The sequence below is a fragment of the Tachypleus tridentatus genome, chromosome 8 (assembly GCF_004210375.1).
Source record: "Tachypleus tridentatus isolate NWPU-2018 chromosome 8, ASM421037v1, whole genome shotgun sequence".
NCBI classification, from domain to species: Eukaryota; Metazoa; Arthropoda; class Merostomata; order Xiphosura; family Limulidae; genus Tachypleus; species Tachypleus tridentatus.
The window spans coordinates 9,289,423-9,313,901 of record NC_134832.1 but is presented as its reverse complement, the minus strand read 5'-3'; the positions used below and the strand labels follow the sequence as shown (position 1 = coordinate 9,313,901).

Genomic DNA, 24,479 nt, shown 5'->3' with positions numbered 1-24,479 from the left:
CATGATGATTTGCATGTGAGATGCATTAGAATCAATCGATTGTGAGGTATGTGAAAATTCAAGCGTTGCGGCATGCAAAAACATTTTTACATGCATTGAACAATACACCATATCAGAATGAGTAATTTTGCAATTGATGTAACAATCTATTAATAAATGAAAACATCTATTTGAATTACAAATGAATTCTCTGAAATAATCATAAAAACACAAACTTCATTTCACACTAACAAATATTGAAATACCATTGCAAGTCCATAATTGTTAAGCATAGAGGCTTATATAGAGTAAAAAGTGATCATGTTTAATAATAGTAAAGCAGACACATTAAATACAGTTTAGTACACATATTACAAACAGTACTCCTCTGTATAGGAGAGTCAATAAAATTCACTTAACAAGGAACTTAAAATGAATGCTCACAAGTGGAAAGTATTGCTACATCTCTTGTTGCTACAGGCCAAACAGCAAGGCAGTTGAATCAAATTACTACAGAATAACAGACATATAATACACTAATACAGCAGAATAAGCTATATGTGGGAGTGACAAAATGGTAGGAGGCAGTTTTTTAGTGAATTCACCCCTGCCATAACCTGATACTGATGGTACTATTCATGTATACAAATAAGTGAATAAGATCAACCTTAACACCGTAAACATTCTAAATTAAAACCATATAAAACTACTAAAGAATTTCAGTGTTATTTGATATTACCAAAAACACCAATTCAGTTGAACAAATTCTGACCATTACAGATAAACATTTCAAAAGCTGTAAGTTTGCAAAATATCACATACTTACATATCAAATGACAACTTACCTTAGAACAGTGCTGTGCTGTCCCATCAGTGTTTCCTCTAAAGCCATGACAGCTAGATTATCTGAAACAGTCAATCCTTTTCATAGATGCTCTTTCAGTTGGAATGCAAGATAAGTGTTAGGACGATGGTTTAAAATATATTCAACACAATTGCCAAGTGACAAACTAGATGTTTTGTCAATTTTCTCAAACTTCTGTGCCTCTGTTGTAAAAAATGTATTTAAAAACTATGTTTGTTTCAATCTCAAGAGCACAAAACTAACAAGCTTATTTAATAACTGGCAATAAGATCATCTTATAGTCATGTTACCATTAATTGATGTTCTCACCTTTCAAAGATTCAAGTGTTGTTACTTAATAAAAACCTATATCAAAACATAGCCATTTAACAAATAATTTCTAGACCCTACAAACACTATAGCAAATGGTGAGTTGTTAGTCACAGAATTTAGAAACTTTTTAACACAGTAAATTTATAATGTATCACAAAATGCGAAATTCTTTTTACAAATTCCAACTTTGTAATTTAGGCACACAAATTTGTTTCGTATCTGGATTAAAAAAACACGTTTAACTTACTATGAAATGTGTCATAAAATACTTTTGAAATCACATATATAGATGAAATGTTTACTTTCTTACATCATTTCTTTTTTACCTCTCTCTATGAATGGACAGTATTCATGTAACTTAAAATAATCACTCCAGGTTTGAATGTAACTGTACAGAAAAACTTTACAGTACAAATAAAAACAGTTAAATAATAAAATCTAAATTACAGTGGAAATAAACAAGGAAATAACACAATTCATTGAATTTTTTTACTCTTTTTTATGACACACAAACAAAATGTGTGTCCCCAATAATGGTAAAATTTAAGTTAATATATTTAAATTACTTTATGGCTTTAAAAGGGTTAATTGTGTTCAAAAGTTCTGAGCTACTTATACTAGCAAACAGAAAAAGTAATTATGTATTTCAGTCGTGTTAAAAGCCGCTTAACAATAACATAAGGAAATCTACATCTTTTTCCTTAAATTATGTCACATTTTATAACATGAATGATACTACGATTAATTTCTAGCAAGTTAGCATAGAATATCCTGCTTGCAAAAGAATAGTTAGCATTAGCATTATTCATGCTTGTTTTCCCATTACTTCTAAAATGAATGTTAAGCTTTGACTGCATGCAAAGATTTTGAAATGGGAGACAGACAAACATTCAGACAGACACCATAGTTTGCAATATCTATCCATCTTTATGTACATAATGTGTGGTAAAGATTGGTTTAAAATATCAAATAACCAACAGAGTTGTATTTTGTAACTTCTTTTTAAAGTGCATTATTGTCAAAGTAAAGTCACATTACATGATCCACCTTAAAACTCATACTTTCAAGCACTGATGCACATGTTAACCTTAACTAGTGTCTTAACTTTCAGGGCTAAGATAAGTAAATTTTCATTATTTTACATGGTCATAATTTATTAAAGAAAAGCACATTTTTATTTCCAAATTGATATCATATCAAACTGTTTAAAGAAAAAAATGTCCATAAGTTCCAAAGTAAGCATGCTCTCTTTTTTTTTTGTCTGTCATAAACATAAGAAATATACTCACATGTTGTTTACCCAGATTTGTGAGGTCCAGCAATAGCTACACAAATGCTTACAGGTGGATCCCCACTGGTTCTGACAGATATTTCTAAGGATTTGCCATAAACTCACTAATTGCCTCTAAGTTTGATAGAAAAAAAGATGTGTTTTCCTAGTACTACAGAATAGGTCTTTGATGTTTGTTTAGATTTTACATGTATGATGTTTTGGAATGGAATAACTGGATTTCCAACAAAAACCTGTAAGTGAGTAAAAGTAATGGCATTCATATTAAATCTCTCAATAAAAAACAAAACACATTTTATAATGACATTTTAATAAGCATACATGCACTAGTGTGGATAGATGAAATACACTGTTGTGTATTTTTCAATGGTTTTCACTGATTGGCAGGTTATTTTTCTCTTTACGTTATTCTGTAAAAGGAATAAGATATTCAGTCAACTTAATAAGAACAAAAATATTTTATCTCTCCTACTAATTGAGTACATTTTATAAAAGTTCCATGTAATTAACAATAGAGCAAACTTCACAAATAATGCCAAACAGTCACTCATTTGCAAATTTTCCTATATCTGCAGTAGTTCATTGGAAATACAAACTAAAAATTTACAGCACCAAAGTAACTAATCATAGCAGTAGACTCAACCACCAATAACCAATCAGCTCTAGTTAGTATATTATATCGTTTCATAAACTTGTAACAATATTTTAATCATTAGGTTATGTGTGCACATCATGTGACATCAACTCCCTATGGGTAAACAACACTACAAATTTTAAAATTAAAGCACCTACTTTAAAGCAGTACATTACAGAAACAAACTGGTTAAATAAGTAGCCAAATTAATAATCTGTTCACATTAACATATTCTGCAAACTTAAATGTAAATCTACTTATCAATTGAATGCTATTGATCATAATCGTTAACATGCTACTTTGGTTGTAACATCGACTCAAGCAGATCTCAGCTTACTGGTCTCTAACTTTTATATTTTATTAATTGATGAAATGTTACAGTTGTTGCCACTCATAATTTATAGACTTTATATTACCTACTTTACCTATTAGGATGTTGAGTATGATGAAATATTACATTATGACTGAAAATATTTTTGAACACTTTTTTTCATTAAAGTTACTTGTTAAATATGATTTACCCAGAAAGAAAGATATACAGGATGTATAGGTTGTGCACTAGCATATTCCTTTTAAGTTCTAGCCTTCCTGCAAGTGTTTTTTTCTTTTAGTTCATAACTATATTTTATTAACTGTGTTGTTTATTTTGTCACTTCATATGGCTGGGAGAATACAAAGTAATTCTGTTATAATACTGATTATAGACGTTTCAAATAGCTGCTATGACAGGACTCAGAGAAATTATGATGGCACACCATATTTACATATTGCTGCAGTAAGGAAATCATTGCAACCAATACTAGAGTAAAATTATCATTATATATATTTTGTCCTTATTATGGAAGTTACGAAAGTTTTGTTAAAAAATATTCCCAGCCATAATGGAAGATATAAAATGTAAGCATTGAATGAACAATAAAATAGACTAAGATCCGTATGAAATTTATTTAGTATTAAAACTCATGATTCATTATTCTGCAGTTTTGGAAACCATAGGAATATTTGGAAAAATAGGAACTCACAAACACAGTAGTTCTAGGTATCATTATATGTAACTATAGTTTCATTAATTTCAAGAACCTTTAATGACAATTTCACCCACATTGTTTCCTAACCTTTAAACAAAATTCTAGCCATTATCACAAAGTCGTTTCTCTAAATATTCAAAACAAATATTAAGATTTGTAAAATGTTCATACTGATGCTCTTAAATGTGAGAGATCAAAGAGTATAGTGGATCTCAGGATCAGCTAAAGAGATTAACTTGAAAATCAACAGGAATACCTAAACAATCATTCAAAACAATGTATTTCAAAAATGTTACATTATTGTTGTCTGACATGAATTGTGACTGGTAATAATGTCTTACCTGGACAGAGCACCAGCAGTGAAGGTAGCTCAGTGTTTTGTACCCAACACGAAGCAAAGACTTGGCTCTTTCCAATGAAATTCTGTATACATTTGTGAAAATATTAGTTTGCTTCTGATTAATTCTTCCATTTATTTCTTTGATAGTTTTCTTTAAATTAAGGCCATTGTGAATCTCAATAAAAGGAATTTTTTTGTTCTTTAAAAGTACCTACAAACCAAAGTTATTACTTCAACCCCTAAATATTAAAGTATAAAGTACAATGACCAGTTATATTTAACACAATGTTTCTTTAGAAAAAATTATATTTATTTTTTAATATGACTTGTGACATCAAACAAAAACAATCAATTAAGACTGCTTGAAATAAACAAAAGATAAATGAAAATGTTTAAATCAAAGAATTTATTAATACACTGATTTAGAGTATTATGAAATCTCACAATCAGATATTTTATCATTAGCAGATAAAATATTTGTAATTATTATTCTGTGATGTAATTATTACAGTAATAAAATAAATATATTTTATAAATTAGTCTACAGAGAGAAAGAACATAACATCTGTTATAATGTTTACATCTCAAAATTTCTAAAAAGTCTGAAATAATATAAACATCACATAAATATTATTGTAGTTTTGACATAATAAACATTAAAGAGAAGTTATCAAAACTTTGAGATAACAGAAACACCACATGTTTTTAAAGTTTGAAATAGTATTAACATCACATACATATTAAAACTTTGAGATTATATAAGCATCAAATACCAATTTGTCAACTTTGAGATAATATAAATATTACATGCATATTATTCTTTTTGTTATTAAACACAACGAGCTATCTGTGCTATGCCCACCATCAGTATTAAAGCCTGGTTTTCAGCAGTACGAGTCCAAAGACTTGCCACTAAGCCACTGCTTGTTATTAAACTTGGAGATAATATATCGTTATTGTTCATACACGTTATTAAGATGAAACATTACACATATTATGAAAGAATGGTTGCTATGCTTACTAACTATAACACATGTAAATTCCATGAAAAAAATGTAATTAAAATTATTAAAATTCATTAGCTAATAAAATATACTTTTATGTTTTCTAATTTTCTTGTTTCTACTTTATGAATTTCAGTTATTTTTTCTGAAAATCTCTTCAGCTATTTCCGTTGTTTTTCCTCATCTTCAGTTCCAATTTCTTCTTCTAATTCACTTCTATCTCCTGCTTGAATGGTTGATAAAGCAAAGATATTCAATTCCATTAAATGCATTTGAATGGTAAAGTGGAAGCTTGATTGTCAAATTAAAAAAATATATTTTCAGCATAGTTTATATTATTTTCTGAAAAAAAATTCTTGAGGTAAAATCCTTGAAAATCCAATCAAACATTCTTTAAAATATAGCTGAAGCCATGTGCACTATGTGGCTTAAGATAAGACTTTTTACCTTGAAGATAAGTTGTAGCAGTCAATGTAGCACTAAATTCTGTTGGTTAAAGATTGGCTTCATACAGTTCTTAAGTAATTTAAATATGTAAATATTTAATTGCTGTTCAGAAATTGTTAATTTCTATTTTATGTAGCAGTGCAGTATGTCATATCTTTAATTGCTACACATGTATACAAGATTTTAGAGATGAACCATTTTGCCAGCAAATAAATTAATTTTTCTACAAGTAACTTTTACAGGATGTATCCAACTGAGAAAATGACTGAAACTTTCAATGAATTGTGTAATCTATAGAATAGTTTAATAAACTATAACATATGCGAAAGTCCAATGAATTTCAGAAAACAAAATTGAGAAAATAAGATACAATTTATATAAAACATCTTACTCTACTCTTAATGAGTATACAACACCAGATGATTATTTTGTACTTGTAGAAAACATTCAAGTGTTTTATAAAAACTTACTCCAATCTTAGTGAACATACATCACCAAATGCTATTTTATATCTGTAAAAAAATATTCAAGTGTTTTGTAAGATATAGTGGTTCCTTTCTGTCTTTTAGCAATCTCTATTAAAGGCTTTACAAAAGAACAAATGTAGCATGTAGCAAAGGTTTTATCTTAATTTATTGGACTGACACACAAATAGATTCTTGATGAGTTTGGATGAACAAGTTAGAGATACATTGCAAACCCTAATATACAGTTTTACATTTTAGAATTGCTGATGCCACACAGACTGACATTCAGGTAAATACAGAAAGATTACAGAAAAAAACCTGTACCTAAAATGATTACACCTTACAAAATACTTGTCCTAGAGAAACTAACTTTCATCAGAAGTATATACAGCCTTATTAAATAAGGTCTGAAGAAGACAAAGTGTTTACACAAAGTGTTCAACATATTTTCCATGTATACTCAATGAGCACGTTATGCCTACTTTTAGATGAAGTCCTCTACCATGCTCTGCATACTAACATATGTTTGATTAAGTTTAATCTTTTATTTTTCAGAGTGAAAAAAGAAGAAAAATAAAATCAATGTGAAAAAAGTAATTCTGATATGAATTAATGTGGTATAGCATGGTTTTGAAACACTGAATACCATATTAAAACTTTCCTGAATAAAATTTATAGTTTTAAATGAACAAATGACAAAACTCTGTTCCATAAAAATAAGATACATCATTTTAAATAATGAGCTCTCATTTTAATCACCATCTACGAGCAATGCTATATATTGTTCATAAAATACTGGTTCAACATTATCAAAAACATAATAAACCAGTAGCAGATACACAGTTTGACTTTTTTTCTTCCCCACATAACCATGCACTGGATAACACACAAAAGGGTCATCAAATTATACATACTACTTTAGAATAAAACATGTGAAATAAACATTTCAGTAAGTTTTATTTTTTATTTCATATATCTATTCATACTTTTTAGCTCTTTCTGATAGAAATGTTATGTCTGAATATAAATAACATGAAAAATTAATATTTTGGGGGTTACCTTATATAACTTATAATTCTCTATAAGAAGTTGAGCACTTACAATATATAAAAGTATTATTTTGTCAGGATTCGTTTAAAATAAACTGTATAGTTATAATCACAACTTATAAAAACATGAGATAATTAATAGCATCTTGTTTTCAATTCACTAAAATGAGCCTAATAATTAGATTTCAGAAACTTAAACAAAACCAGTGACATAAGAAATATGAGAGTTAATGAGTTTGCTCCAAGACATTAACCAGTAGTTGTGTTTTAAACCGTAAATTATTACAAATCACCCAAATAACACAACCAATTATTTTAGCTGGAAATTAAGTTATCCAATTCAGTTCTTGTATAAAAAATCTGCTATTAATAATACTTTAAACAAACCTGCATGTGGTCCAATGAGTTCTAGTATTGGGGAGAAAGTCCAGCTGGCAGAAGTGTACAACAAAATATAATTCAAATGTAAATGATGTATTTCTTTGCTAGAAACCAGTGGTGGACAAAGATTGTAGGTCTAGGAATGATTAGCTTCTGTCTCATTACATTTTACAGACTTTAAAAACATAACAGATGATTCAGATCAGTAGATAAATAAATACCTAATGACAGTTTACAAGACTCAAAGAATTTGCTGCTTTAGGCCAGCAAAGATAATAATGAAAGAAGGTATAAAGTAAAAAATGTTACCATCACAAACAAAGAAAACATTTAATTGATAAAAGCAAACTACAACCTCTTTTACCAGAGTGATTATAGAGGCATTTAAAAAGAAAAGGATAAAAAGGTAAGGATTATTTTTATTTCTGTAACTTCAAAAAACATGAGACATTATAAAGATCCATTAAAAGAATGACCTGAGAAACTATGTATTATAACATCAGCATAAAGATCAACAGGTTGTGTCCTAATGAAACCAGAAATACTATTAAAATACTCTTTTCTTATTTCTTTTATAAAAAATTATACAGTTAAATTTTTTAGTGATGAGCAATAGTGAACATTTATCAAGCGGCTTTTAAAATATAAAGTTCTTCATCAGTTCAAAACTCCAATGAGCTGAAATATCATGTATTTAATCCTATCCGGTCTATGTATATTTTGTAAATATTCTATAGTTTATCACACACCCTGAAAGAATAAACTAATATTATCTAAGTGAGCTGTGAAGAGAAACAAGAATGTTTTGTAACCTTTCTTTCTTGATCCTGTTCACTTTTTTTTTTATCTCTTCTATTTTTCCATTCTTCAAGACGATTTGGCAGTCTCTGTCTAGCAATAAGTTTTAAATCAGTTTTCAGATACAAGATCAAGTCTGGATACCAGGCTTCTTGAAACATGTACTCCACTTCACTGATGTCATTAGGAAAGGATTGTAGAACAAAACCTTGGGTCCTGAATGAGCCCAAAGATAATGAGAAAATAAATATCAGACATTATAAAATAAAATTTTATGAAACAAAACTTGGGGACTTTGTTCTCAATCCAAATCTATAAAAACCTATCATTCACAAACTTTAGAAGATACTTGTTGATTTTTTATTTATACAAAGCTGCACAACCAAACCTTGGATTTTATCATTATAAGTTTAAATAATTTTCATTGGCCATTCACTTTACAGACAGAAGCTTCATACAGCTACGTGAATGATAACCTCAAATATGCTGAATTACAACTAAAGGAATGTGCACGAGACTTCAATCCTATTCTTCCTTACATGTAAATAAATCTTTCCTTCTTATCAATTTCCAAAAGTTTGAGTTTTATTTTGTGTATATGAATGTGTTACTTTATATACAAGATAAAATAATTTGTACAAAAACCTTATTTCAAGTTTGAAAACAATTTTTTCATACCCAAAGCATTTTCAAACTGAAAAACTTTAAATATGAACAGTAACAGCAGTTTAATTCCCACAGAAATTCTAAAGAAGCTATGAAAATGGTAAAAGATGAAAAATATGGTTTCCAAGTTTCTTTAACCAAGTTAGTTTTAACGTAAACCCATCCACGAAAAGATGATTTGTTATGCACTCAAAAATATAAGTAACATATAATATTGAAATTATGAAACTGCAAAACAAACAACAGTTTATACTTACTTAAAACGCTCATTCATCCACTATTTTTTCACAATCTGTAGGGTGCTATAAGGACGACTAACATCAGCTCCTTTGAGAATTGTTGAACATCTTCTATACTACCATTCAGGTTATCTTCCAAAGTCTGGCCAAAAGTAAAGTAAGATTTTTCAGTAGTATTATTTCCTAAACAATTATTTAAAATTCTATAAATCTGTGTGTGTGTGTGTGTGTGTGTTTTCCTATAGCAAAGCCACATCAGTCTATCTGCTGTGTCCACAGAGGGGAATTGAACCCCTGATTTTAACATTGTAAATCAGTAGACTTATGCAGTACCAGTGGGGGACTCTAAATCTGTTTTATGTCCAGAACCTCACTTAATGATATTCTGGCCAAGCTCATATACAATCATTTATAAGATGTACAAAACTAACACTTACAAATTTATATTCTCCAGAAACACCTAAAAACAACATCTTAAACGATTTTTTCAAAGAATTTTCTCACAAAACTATCAACATAATTTCACAAAACAGAAAACTAAAAAACAACCTTACAAAAAGAGACATTAATTCCATTAAAAACCTAAAACAAGACAAAAACATAAAATTCTAAAAGCAGATAAAGGTAACGCTATAGTCATAATGAACACGAATGAATACATCCAAAAAATGAATAACATCCTATCAGACACGAACAAATTTAAACAAATAAACACAAATCCAACAAAGACACATGAGACACAACTGAACAAATTACTACTACAAATGAAAAAGCCAACACAATTTCACAAACACTTTATTCCTACCTACGTAAAACCGACTCACGCACACAGCAAATATACGGCATCCCCAAACCTCATAAACCAGATTGTCCATTACGACCAATAATGTCCACATATGAATCGTTGAATTACAATCTTGGTAAATACATAGCATGGGCATTCTCCAAATATGTAACATCAGCCAGCTCATTCATCAAAGACTCTTTTAATTTCAAGTCTAATCTAAATCAACTTGATCATAAAGCCTCAATGGCCAGTTTCGATGTTATATCCCTCTTTACAGAAGTTCCAACCACTGAAGCCTGCAAGATAGCCTTAGAACTATATATCCGAGACCCTAACCCAACTATAGAAATTCCCAGTAACCAGTTAGCAACCCTCATAGAATTCACCATGATAAAGACAAACTTCATGTTCAACAACCAAAACTATATACAAACAAATGGCCTAAGCATGGGCAACCCAGTATCACCAGTTCTAGCCAATATTTTTATGACACAAGTTGAAACACAAGCAATTAACACAGCATTACATCCACCACTATACTGGTACAGATATGTAGATGACACGGTTGCGGGATTCAAATCTACAGAACACATACTTAATTTTTTCAATCACATTAACTCTATACATCCCAACATCAACTTCACACGTGACTAAGAAGTAAGCAATCAAATATCATTTCTTAACCTCAAAATTACAAGAACCGATACACAATTCAAAACAGAAATACACCGAAAAATCACCCATACTGGATTATACATTCCTTGAGACTCAGCACATGAAACAAAACAAAAACTCAATATACTAAGAAACCAAATAAACACAGCCATAAAACTATGCTCACCAGATAAAATTAACGATGAATTAGACAAAATAAAACAATACTTCATCAACATCAATAAGTTTCCTCCACAAACTGTAGAAAACATTATACGCACACACCCAGACAGAAAGCAAAATCAACCAACTAAAGTAAATACAGCTCACAAATCAAAAAACCACGAAACCATATACTGCTGTATACCATATATTCCTGACATCAGCAAACAAATAACCAACATTTGGCAAAAATTAGTAACAAAATATGACATTCCAGTTAATACCAAATTTATTCAAAAACCCGGCACAAAACTAAGGTCTATACTATGTAAAAACTACACTGACAAACACCACACCAACATTATTTATAAAATACAATGTGATAACTGCAACGACTTCTATATTGAGAAACAAGTAGAAAAATGGAAACCAGATTCAAAGAACATAAAAAGTCACCTTCACACGTTTTCGAACACTGCAAGTCAAATAAACAACATAACCATAGAAAACACTCAAATACTAAATAAAGAAACAAACATAAACAAACGCAAAATTAAAGAAGCCTTACTTATACAACTTAAACCCAAAATAAACCAATATAAAGGAACGCCTTTATACCTATATTAATATAAATAAAATTATATATTCAAACATCTAATACCGCCCTCTACATTTCGACACACAGTTACACAACCCCTTTCAAACATGTGGTCAGCTTCCGGTCAGTTACCTCTTTCTTTGTGAACCTGACGATGACCGAAGAAGGTTGAAACGTTGTTCGCTCTTCTATGTAAAATATTTTCTCAACCCAAACGAGCCGTTTTTGCATATAAATTTCTCAACAAGTGGGTTTCTCGACATCACTGATATTTGGGATCCATATGGACTCCTGGTACATAGTTACAGCTCTTGAAGAGACAACCTAGCAGCTAATCATCCTCCAAACATATCATGTAATATCACGTGAAACAATGAGAAGCATGGTTTTATTTTACTTTAGTTATTTTATTGTATTGTTTTACTAACATTCATAGGGTAACTCTTACATCTATTTTACTTCATTTTAAGCTAAGTTGTGGAATTAAGTTATGGCACATCAGTGGCTGCAGACTTAAAACACTAAAAACTGAGTTTTGATACATGTGGTGAGTATAGCACAGATAGTTCATTGTGTAGCTTTGTTCTTAGTTTCAACGAAACAAATTCTGTTTCAAATTTTAATAAAATATTTATCTGTGTGCAACTGATTAGTCACTAATATAATTTGAGTGATAAAGTTAAAAAACTTTCATGCAATCTAATAAATATAACATTATTACATTTTATATAATATTACAAAAAAATTCCCAATTTTATTCCATCTAAAATGGACATTATATAGTTCTTACAACTGTCAAACAAAATATGCAACTGAAACTTAGTTATCATAAATTCCCTGATGAAGCAAAGATTAATAAAGTGATCAAGATTATTTCAATAGAATTTATGAAAAAAGTACACGAGAACTTTTTTTTACATGTAAATATCAAATGTAACAATAGTATCATAATAAATTGGATGAGAAAAATACTTGAACATCAGACAATTTAATTTAAATACAAAACATAAAGATATATTATTGAATCATGATGAATTCAGTGACATATTCACTTAATCATCAATAAATTTAACTAAAATACAAATCTATAAAAAACTATCATTCACAAACTTTAGAAGTTACTTGTTGATTTTTTTATTTATGCAAAGCTACACATGATGAATTCAGTGTTAAATCCAGCTGCCCATCAGAATGTATATCCTAACAGGTTGTCTAACATTGACACTGTCAGACAGGGTTACAGTTTTTCATTAGTTTTCTTTTTTATTTTAAACTTATTCCAGCTTTTTATTTTCAGCCGATTAAAACAAGCCACTGTTTTCAGCCCACCAAAAAAATGCTATTGACAAAACTGTTGACTACATAAGTACCAAGCAATCAATGAAAGTTTTGTGCACATTTACTATAGAACAGTGGTTCCCAACCAGGGGTGCGAGATAACATTTCAGTTTTTTTTAAGGGTACTGTCCTATATATTCAAAAATTATGTTTGATTTTTATTTCTTATTTTTCTTGTTACAGAAATAGAATCACAAGAACTCAACCAAATGCTAGCCTATTTGAGTGATATTTTCACTCGTATGAATGACCTGAGTGTATCTCTTCAAGGGAAAAGCATAAACATATTGAAATGCTGCAAAAAAGTTGAATGCTTTCAAAGAAAAGTTACATCTTTGGTGTCAATGAGTTAAGAGGGAACCTTTCAAATTTTCCATCACTCAAAGAAATGGTTGGTGAGGATGATCCTCTAATTCCATGTGTGTATGTGAAGAAATTGTGGATCATTTGGAAATACTATCAGTCATTTGGATATTTTGGAGGAGAACTGGAAACTTGTGAAGAATGGATTATGAATCCATACTCTTCAATTTGGATATGTCATATGATGAAGAACTGAAGGAAGATCTTATTGAACTGCGCACAAATCGAGTTCTAGAAATGCAGTTTGAAAGCAAAACTTTGGAACAATATTGGTGTTCGGCAATGGACATCCAATTCGCGACGACATACTTATGCGAGTTTGGATTTAGTGCCCTTTTGTCAATCAAGACAAAATCTAGAAATCGCTTGTGTGCACAGGCAGATTTGCAGATTGCTATCAGCAACAAAGTGCCACGCTTTGAAAAATTCATAAGAAATAAACAGAAACAAAAGTCATTAAATTTAAATTGGCTTATGAACATTTGCACATTTTAAATTCAGAGAAATTTCATTTCATGCATGAATGAAAATTTATTTTTTTGTTGGCCATGTAGGGTTTATGCAACTTTTAGTTTGTTGTAATATTTTTTCCTTTTCAAATGTTTCGTTTTTGTTTATATATCATTAAAAACTAATTATAAAAATTTGTTTTGGCCACCTTCACCTTTATTCTTAAATAAATAATTACTGTGAGGGTGCAAAACATTAAAATTTTTTAGGGGTGTGGGGCATAAAGGTTGGGAACCACTGCTATAGATTATGAAAAGAACTGTAAAGTTACAAAATGCTGCAATGTTTCCACATATTATTGTGATGGTTTAATACCTGAAATTAAGTTACAATAAAAAGCAGGAGGAAATAAACCCTTCAAAAAGTAAAAAAAAAACTCAATTGTTGACTGAAACACAAATTTCATTTTGAAAAAACAAAGAATTTATTAAGCACTTTCATAAGGTACATATCTTGATGAAGCATTACAATAAGATTTTCCAATGGCATCTCAAAAAATTTCTTTCATCTCATAAATTAGACTGGAGTTCAAGGATTCACAAATTGTGTTAACCACAAGTTGATAGTAATATTAGTGACAGTTCAATAGCTTATAACTCTGCAATAAAAGACAATTTTTCAAAAATTATATAGAATTTTTCTCTCAGCCTAATAGGTTAAAATAATGTACAAAAACAGGCTTCTGGTAAGGGTGATTTCTTTTTATAGCACCAACAGCCTAGTACTACAAATGTATCACTGGCTAGAATGTGAGCATTAATATTACAGCATACAAACATATCTCAAAACAGCAGGTATGGATATTATAACTTTTAATAAAATAAAGTAGGGACCAACGTTTCAATCTTCAGGTCAAAAAAGGGAGTTTGCAACTGAACATTGTGGGCACAAGTTTTAGGGACGAGAGGTACGGGATTTGTAGGGGTCGTTGCAGTATACATTAGGTTATTAATTAGTTTACACACATCCCTAAGACACGTGCCTGGCAATGAACAGTCCTACTTGTGACTTTCTTTACAGCCTCCTGAAATTTGTGACATTTTATAAGAAAATAAAAGTTATAAAAACTACCTAGAGAATTATGAATATTGTGTGTTCTGCATGTGAAAAGACAATATTAAACATCTGTGAATGTATAAATGAAACAACAATATGTTTGCAAGACCATACTGATGGTGTATGTAGGTACAATTTAGATTAAAAATGAATATCTTCCTAAATTAAAATGCCTAAACAGCAAGCTTAAAAACATAAATCATTTACCGTTAAAATGGAATAAAACTCCCGTTTGTCATTTCTAGATACCTTGTTAGTAAACAAGGGCAAAACTCTTTGCACTGAAACTTATCCCATGTCCAAGGCTCTCAGGATTATATATAAATTCTAACAGATCTACCCTGTTAAAATACTAATAAAGCTTGACCACAATTATTTGATTACACAGCCCATTTCAGTTTCCAGTATGCAGGCTTGTTTTTAGAATAATTTAAACACAAAAAAGTGATAAAAATTTCTTTCCCTGCCATAGCCATAAAGTGAAACTTGTGACAAAATGCTAACACCTTCAAAAGTATGTGCAAACTAAAATACCAGATTATATGTAATACCACTAGTTAAAAAGGTCTTCCTACAAACAAAACTTTAGATTTTATTTAAAATAACTATGAGGATAAAAAGTATTTTATTTTCAATGGCAAGGTTGATACAATGAAAAGCTTAATGATTATTTATGATTAGCAATTTGTCTGCAAAAAACTTAAGTCAGTGACCATCACCTTAAAAATACATAAAATAACACATTGATACCAAAAACCTTACTAGTTCAATCACATCTCATGTCTTGAAAGTATACAGGAAAAATGCAACTTCTAAAAACACCTCAGCAAAATAGGAACAATGAAAAACAACCCCACAACAAAGAAAGCCTATCTATCAAGAAAATGAAAATTAAACTGAATCAAAATACAAGTGCATCAAGTATATTATACATATGAACCCTATGTTTGATTAGAGATCTTCTAATTTTAAGTGGGATAAATTCCACAACAAACTTGGTTCAAATGTGGGACAAAATTCTTGAGATTTAATGTCATATCTTGTATAAGTAGTTCCACATCATTTAAAAATAAATATAACAGTTCCTATTTCTAATTCAAAGCAACAAACTCTGACAATGTTTAAATATGAAACATTTATAGGTAAGAAGCTGATAGGAATATTTGTACAACAAATTGAAAACAATTTCAAGGAAAACTGACCTACAAGAATTCAATAAAGTTAACATACAAAGCTACAAGGTTTTCTGAAACTCTTTTACAATGGTCTTGTTTTCTAGACCCTTCAGTTCCAATCACACAGATTCGCTGTGGTGGAACCTGCAAAACACATATAATGTAATAATTTTCCTACACTGAAAATGTATTTCTGATAGGTAATCACCTCTCACATAAATAGCCATTCCCATTCAGTGCTGCTCTTTATAGAAGCCTTGAATCTCCCACCCATTTGAAATTGACTGATTGCGATGTGTCTCGCATGCAAATCGTCACATGACAATCCTCCACTAATAAGAGTACAATACACTCACTTGACACATGTGACTCTTTCTATTCTAATTAACCAATCTATTATTTAGAGTTTTGGCAGAAAATGGAAGCATCACTTTTCAATGGGGAAAAAAGGTGGGAAGTGAGAGTACATTTTCAGTACAAAAAAATTATAACTTCCAATATAATACATTACCTCTTCTCACATAAACAGCTAGTATTTGCAAAGAATAGATAAGAGATTGGTGCAAGAGAAAGAAGGGAGCATCCTTCAAAAGCATCCAAAGGACATGCCTCAAAAGAATGTCTTTGGAATCAAAGATCACATACAGGAAACAGATATGCTCTTTACTAATTGTGGAAAGATGTCACATAAGGGTAGAAATGTAGAGGAACATATCTAAGTGGGAGAAAGCTATGGCAAGAAAAGAACAATACAGCATTTATTAAACTCAGTCCAAGGAAACAAATGTGGATAACATTAAAAGAACATGCTCCTAGGTGTAAAGTGGCTAGGGTACAATGAACTGCATACGGCAAGTCAACTATTTACAAAACCCAAGCTGCTGAAAACCAACATCCCACATGAGTAGGATGAGGATCATACTGTTGACTACAATCCCAAAACTAGTCACCAGGTACCAACATCTACAGGAGGGTAGGAATGAGGATCATACCATCAACAAGTTGACTACAATCCAAAACCCCAGCCACTAGTAACCAACATCCATATGGGGATAGGAAAGAAGATCATACTGGCAGCAAGTCCACTGCTATTCAAAATCCAGCCATATGACAGGAGTAGGAAAGAGGATCATACCGTCTTCACTTCAAGTTCATGAAACTGGAGAATATCTCATAGCCCCACTCACCCATGAGTGAGGCACATGATAACAATGTTAGCAATGAAGTCTGAAGAATAGTTACAGGCAGAAGACGTTAACCCAAAGGTGAAAATACTGCAATCTGATGCAAGTAATAAGAGATAAACATACAAGTAGTAGTCCACACACCTAACTGAAAAATTTCTTCTAAAAGACAAATATGAAATGCCAATGAAAAAGCAAGAAGACACTTGGAACAAAGTACAGGAAGAAGACAACAGAAAAGAATAAGCTAAGCAAAGTAAGACAAACCCTACTAGTGAGAGTGGAAGAAAAAAAATCATGAAAAGAGAATGCCAAAAAATAATGAGGTGCAAATGGATCCCATGGAAAGAACTCATCTACTGGAAAGACAGTCCACTGAGGTGGAAAAAAAAGCTGTAAGAAACACATCAGTGTGGAAAGAGTAGGAAAGGTAAACATTCTACGGTACTGGGAAAAACAAAAATTCTGAGATTAGGTAGCCTGATAAATCCTGATTCAGAAGACACAGGACCTCTAATAGAAAAAAAAAAAAAAAGACTAAATTTTTAATATTAGAAACAGCAAGTCAAGCAGGTGGAAACCCATGATCCAAAGACCAATGACAGTAAATGTTTGATTTACATTGATAAACTCCCTGGAGGAAGGATGAATGGACCTAGCTAGAAAAGAAGAGGACTGGATAAAAACCAGACATGAATATGGAAGATAAGTGACTGAGAGTGATGAATGAATGAATGAATGAATGAAGTAAGAGAAAGAGGTAACAGAGGAGTGATATGGAGCTGGAGTAATCATGAAAACCATGGTAGAGCCAGCCAGTAAGAAGTAATCAGAAGGATCTGACACAAAGTGGCTGGCATAGATGATCAAATCACCATGTGAAGAAGGAAAATAGGCATACCAATATTTTCTGGTTCAATCCTGACTGAAAGCATCTAAAGCCAGAGTAAGAGGATAAGTAACTGAAGACCAAAACTTAGGTAATTTTATGTTCAAGAACATGGTAACTGCACCAACATGAGATGTTACCCAACGAAGGCAAAAGGTAACCGGAAAACAGTAGGATTAAGAGACCATTCAGTCAAATAGACTTTTTCTGGAAGGAAAAGCCAATCCAATTGAAAACATCAGAATATGACATGGAATGATATGAACATCAAGCATGCCCCCACCCCACCCCCCAAAAAAAAGATTCAAAATATGAAAAAAAAAGGAATTGGGAAGAGGTGTTACCTCAGTGATTGAGAGAAGCAACTACTGTAGAACTGTCAGAATAAATCATTACCAGATGATTCCTGGCTAGATGAAGAAAATTAACCAACACACAATATACAGCCAGAAGCTCCAGTAGTTTTATATAATAAGACAACTCAACCACATATCAATGATCTAAGGTGTCCTGTTGATCAACCTATGCCCCCTAGCTATGAAGGAACATGTGCATAAAAACGTGTAAACCTGAATGAGGAGGAGAAAGCAGGACATCCACCAATGTACGAGTTTTGTCCAATCACCAATGCAGGTTGCAGCAAAGGAAGAAAGAAGAGATACAGGAGGATCTTATGTAAAATTTCACTAGTTGTGAAGAGACTGCATATGTGTAAAATCTAAGGGGTAAGAGCTGCCATGGAAGACCACATCTTCAAAAGTGATAGAACCTCACAAACTGTAATAGAGGGAGCAATAAAGGCACTGAGAACTTGAAAGCATCACTCTATGAAGTCAAAGAGGAAAAGGTTGGACCCAACAGAGATGGGTGTTGGGAAAATGCACCCAAATAGAGAACATATTTGGTAGGCACAAAGGCAGCATTCTTCAATTTGATTAACCAGCCCATATAAGACATCTCCAGGAGCAGCCAACAAGTGTAATGAGTGGATTCCTTTTGGAATGAACTAATAGTAGCCAGTTGACCTTACAATGAAAGAATAACAAACCTTGAACATATATGTAACAGACAAATGTTTTGACCACCCAATAACAAACATATAGTGCCAAACAAGCCCTAAGGGCAGTGTGCAAAACCATAAACTACCCCTTGAGGAACAAACCAAAGACAACATTGAGACAGACAAAATATCAAAATATGCATGTAAGCATTCACAACATCCATCTTGGTTCATCCACAAACCTGGAGAAATAGCTCCTCTGAAGGTGAGAAACAACTCCATGGTAAAGTGGGGTAGAACCAGAAAATGTTTGAGGCAGTACAAACATATCTCAGTTTCCAATTTTCTTGAAAAGACAAACAGCCTGAAGAAAGATGACAGACAGGTCAGATGGCCTGTTGAGTTATCTCAACTCTGACAAAGTGTAGCTAAAAGAGAAAAGGTAGAGTACTGGTGCACTGACTCCACATATGATTCCAAAGTGTCAGGTACATCACCATAAACACACCACCAACAAACAGTTACCATACATAAATTCCTAAGAAAAAGGACCAGGCTGTATCTCTACCAAAGAAATTACAACAAAAGAGAAACCACATGGTAAAAATGAGAGTCAAAGACAACAAATGTGGATATAGTCAGGGAAAGGCTCTTGAAGAAAATACCTCAGGATCTCTGTAGTTTGCCTCAGAAAAGAGATAGATAATAGATAAATACTGCAGAAGGGATGTTAGGGTAAGATGAAGGTACAAAAACTATGCAGAGGATAAACCAATGGGAAAATCAGGGACTGCCCCCTCCACATGACTAAAATCAACCTCAACTGCTGAGAGCTGAGAAACAAACAATCAGCCTGATGGTAAGCTAATGCAAACTAACCAGTAGCCTATGAAATGCTAAGAGTGAACTCTAATATCTGAGGAGCGGGAATAAAGTACTGAGTGGAAGAAGTATCATACAATAAATGACAGGAATGATAAGAAATCACGGAAATGGACAAAACATCACATACCTCAGAAATCATGTCTAAAATTGCCAATAATAGACCAAGCTGATCCCACAAGAGGGGCATAGGAAAAATCGAAAAAAAATGGTGATAGAAAAAAGCTATCAAAATCCTCATCAGCTCAAACACGTTCTGCTTGTTCAGGAGAAGGTTCACCTGTGTAATGATCAATCTAATACTATATAACAGCAGATAAATCAGCAACATGTCTTAATAATTTGCAGTCTGTGAGACTGTGCTAGTAGGAAGTATGATACCCAAAGTGATAATGTGAACCCTAGATTTCATATTAGAAATATAAAATTAAACAAATGTTTGAAAGAGAAAAATGATCTAAAGTGAGAAAAAAAGACTGGGAAATTAACTGAGAATTTTATTTATTTTTTTATATTTTCATAGTTGACAATGAAGAAATTCCATTTCAGAAGTTAAACTAATTAAACTCACAAACTTGTACAGTATGAAGATCACTAAAAAAGTGTCTTGACATGAGTACTGTTAAATGATAAGTGATAGTTCAGTAAAATTGGATAGATGAATACACGTGCATCAAGAGATTATGTCACACACTTATCAGTGGAGAGTTATCGCATGATGATTTGCACAAAAGACATACTGAAATCAGTCAATTCTAAATGGATAGGAGCTTCAAGGCTTGTACCATGCATATAGAGGGCAGCACTGAATGACAATAGCTATTTATGTGAGAAAAGGTAATGTATAATATCGAAAACAAGCTTACTTTTTACTTAGCCTTTCAGGACTTCTAATCTCTAAAAATGAAACATGATTTATCATGATATTGTATTAAAATATTGAAGTGTTTTGTCTAAGAATAAAGACAGTTTGAAAGTTAATTCCCACCAAAGAGAAAAATAATAATAATAATCCTATTTCCTAAAATTACTTGCTATCACTTGGATTTGTACAACATATAAACTCATAACTGTATAATTTGGAAGCATTACCATAAACTTGTCTTTGCATTATGTTTCAATTAATCATGTGATTTTATTTATGGTAGATAAATATTATATTAGAGGCACCAGTGGCTAAACATTTTTTATACCATGGTATAATATAAAGTTGTACATTAAGGTGTCCTATTCTGATGTGTCACCACTATCATCACACCAGCTATTACATAACATACAACACACAAAACTGGATGTCAGAATATGTAACAAAAAGCCTACAACAATTATTTTGACAATCATGCTAGTTACAATTAAATGTACAGTCCACAAAACTGGATACATTAATTTATAACCGGAAACAATAGTTATTTTGACTATCATTCTAGTTAGCAAAGGAATTTACCAGGTTGTGTGTGCAAAGTAATTGTGTGATACAGAGAAATGTGTAGCTTTTCTGAACAATGCATTTCTTATGAACAAGAATACTCTAACAGTTATTTGCATATAGAATTGCTACTATCATGGTAGACTAAATAAAAAAATAAAACCATCAAAGTTTCAGATCTAGTATTCAATTTCAATCATATTCTTTATCAGTTTTAAATACTTTTTAGAGAAATAACTGCTTCTAAAGGATTTTCAAAAATCATAATTAAATACAATTACATGCATGAATATAAGTACATTCAAAGAATGATGGGAGTAATGACAAACCACTTCTCACCTTAGGACCCTCATTTAGTCAGCAATATTCCTCAGGGTTTTCCAAAAACTTGTCTTCCTGTTCCTTAGAGTTAAAAAAATACAGGAAATCTTGATATGTAGCTCTCAACTCTGACTCTCCTTGATATAGAACAAACTTCTCCCTCAGTGTAACAGGACAGAACAGTTTGATAGGACCAACTGAGCATCCTAGATTAAAGGTAATATATAACACTCTTTGAAATCACATACTAAAAATAATACTGTATACTTTAATATTTATAATAATGTTGTGCACACACAATTCTATGTATGCTACTTCTTAAAATTATTTTTAAAAAGGTGCAACAAAAAACAGGAAAAATATAATCACTTTCACTAAAATAAACTCTTAAAATCATTACTAAAAAAACAAAAAAGATGTAGAGCTGATAAATGATAGACTTAAAAGACATTCTGGACAGACACAAGAAATAAAGAATTCTACAAAGTCAGGAGTTAATCTAACTATTAATTTCATGAAATAGTAAGTCTAGGCCTAATGTTCCTTACTGTCTGATCTGTGGTTCGATGCAAGTCCATAGCCATTTTTTTGTGTTCTGCTTAAACATCCAGTGAAAAAAAAATCTTATGAAATATTTTATTTTTTAGAATAGCTATAACTTACAAGTTGTTAACAAAAAGCAGCACTGAAATAAAACAAAGACACCTGAACTTAAGCACTGCCAAATGAGAATGATGGTTCAATAGTAGTGCACAGAAGGAGTCACATGCATCTTATGATTGCAGCAGTTTCCTATTGATTAATCTGCATGATGAAAAGAGGTACAGAGAGTTTGTGGCATACATTATAAAAAAGCTCACATATAGAAAGTAGCATAAAACAGGAAACGTTAATATTGTGATAGGAGGGAAATATCATATTTCTACTTGGTTTCCACAATCCAACTGGTGTACAAGCACAATAGATTCCCATGAACTATTTCAACAGTCAGATCACACAAATACCCATAGGCACTTAATCTTGTGATTTGAAACCCATTATGTTTGTATATAGAACAAGACAAACAACACTTTCATTCTGTATCTGTTTGAGGTTTGAGATGGTTGAATGTAAGAATTGAAGTATCGATTCCAGATGGAGATCCTTCTTGATTATGTTGTGTACTGTTGTCCGAGGTATGTAGACAGCTTCTGCCACTGACCTTTATATTCATAGATTTTCACATTATAGGATGTTACACATTGCTTACTGTAGCTTGGATATATTTTGTTAGAGGTATTTTTCGGGGTGGTCCTGGTGTAACAAGTTGATCCATATTCCTCTGTTATTGTTTTTTTCAGCAGCATGAATAAAAGGGATATCCTTGGAAATAAAAAGTCTCTGTTCTGAACACATCTTTAAGATATGAATGTAAGAACATTTTGTATTGGAAAGGGTTATTACAAATATTTCCAAAAAGTGATCAATTTTCAATGACACTACACTATCTACCAAACACAAAACAATATCAAAATGTAATTCTGAAGGAGCCATTTGATTGTGATTTTATATCAGCTGAGGTTTTCATGTAAGTGGAATATTCAAAATTGTTTTAATATAATATATTCAGCCTTCTGTAATTCCATCATTGAATGTTTTACTTCCAAAGCATAAAAAGATCAGAAATGGAGTGACACACTCTCCAGTTGGAGTTACAGACCATGTTCTCTAAAAGAACTTTTATGTCACTCTAAAACATCTCCAAAGAAAGCACAAAACAAAATATAGACATCATTCCTTCTCCTTTAACAAAAGTAAGACTGAAATATATCCTGTATTAGGTATAATGTGTGTGTGTTTTATTATAGCAAAGTCACATTGGGCTATCTGCTGAGGCCACAGAGGGTAATCAAAACACTGATTTTAAATTTGTAAATCCATAGACTTACCGCTGTACCAGCAGAGGATATAAGGTATAATACCACAATAATCTGGTTTACTAGAAGAATCTTATAAAAAGTAGTTTTTTAAACAGACTGTCTACTTTTATCACAGAAAGACAGAATAAAAAGAAGTCTAACTGTCAAAAATAATAGTGTTGGGCTTTTTTAATATGTGCTTTATGCTACCAGGGATTTATTTTAAGATATGTCAAAAGTTAATAAAAGACTTAATAGGTAAATTTTGACATTAATACTTCTATGGATTCTTAAAATTTCCAAATGATAATATAATGAATATGCATACCTATAACATTCCATAATAACAAGAAAGCCCACTTGTAGAGAAAGATATACACGTAAAAACGACTGGTATGGATAGAGAAATTTTTTTATATAGAAGAGCGAACACCGTTTCGACCCTCTTCTGTCACTGTCAGGTTCACAAAAAAAAAAAAAAAACATAAGTGACTGATAGCTGACCACATGATTGAAGGATGTTGTGTAATTGATTGTAGGAACGTAGAGGGCGTGCTTAGATGTTTGATTATATTTTTTAATACAGATATAAAGGTGTTCCTTTGTATTGATTTATTTTGGGCTTGAGTTGTTGCATGAGGCTTATTTAATTTTTCGAGCTACGTGAGACAAGTTATAGATGTAGCAATTAAAACTTTGTAATAAGTTATACTTCAAGGAAACAGAAGGAAGATTT

At 31.4% G+C, this 24,479-nt stretch overlaps 1 protein-coding gene and 1 long non-coding RNA gene across 3 annotated transcripts; one reads left to right on the top strand and one right to left on the bottom strand.

The window, feature by feature from the left end:
* Positions 1–727: 727 nt before the first annotated feature.
* Positions 728–24,272, bottom strand: LOC143258500 (uncharacterized). 2 transcript variants are annotated; one of them, XR_013032323.1, is made up of 8 exons: positions 24,072–24,272; positions 21,864–22,051; positions 9,519–9,642; positions 8,610–8,811; positions 5,546–5,679; positions 4,451–4,532; positions 2,446–2,680; positions 733–1,026 (listed from the first exon to the last, which is right to left on the bottom strand). XR_013032323.1 is itself a non-coding variant. In XM_076517554.1 (7 exons), the coding sequence occupies exons 3-6, from the start codon at positions 9,533–9,535 to the stop codon at positions 2,625–2,627; spliced, it is 357 nt and encodes a 118-aa protein (XP_076373669.1). In that variant the 5' UTR covers positions 9,536–9,642; positions 21,864–22,051; positions 24,072–24,272; the 3' UTR covers positions 728–1,026; positions 2,446–2,624. The 2 variants fall into 2 exon arrangements, 1 of the variants encoding a protein (XP_076373669.1); XM_076517554.1 differs by lacking the exon at positions 5,546–5,679 and having other exon boundaries at positions 728–1,026.
* On the top strand, positions 11,728–14,044 carry LOC143258502 (uncharacterized). Its single transcript, XR_013032324.1, has 2 exons — positions 11,728–12,056; positions 13,223–14,044. It is a non-coding gene; the product is annotated as an uncharacterized LOC143258502 (long non-coding RNA).
* Positions 24,273–24,479: the final 207 nt, after the last annotated feature.

Excerpts from the sequence above, each read along its gene's own strand:
- LOC143258500 (XM_076517554.1), bottom strand. Across the intron at positions 4,533-8,609 it reads AACAGGATCAAGAAAGAAAG|AATTTCATTGGAAAGAGCCA; the intron begins GTTACAAAACAT and ends AAATGTATACAG. Across the intron at positions 2,681-4,450 it reads ACTGCTGGTGCTCTGTCCAG|GTTTTTGTTGGAAATCCAGT; the intron begins GTAAGACATTAT and ends ACTCACTTACAG.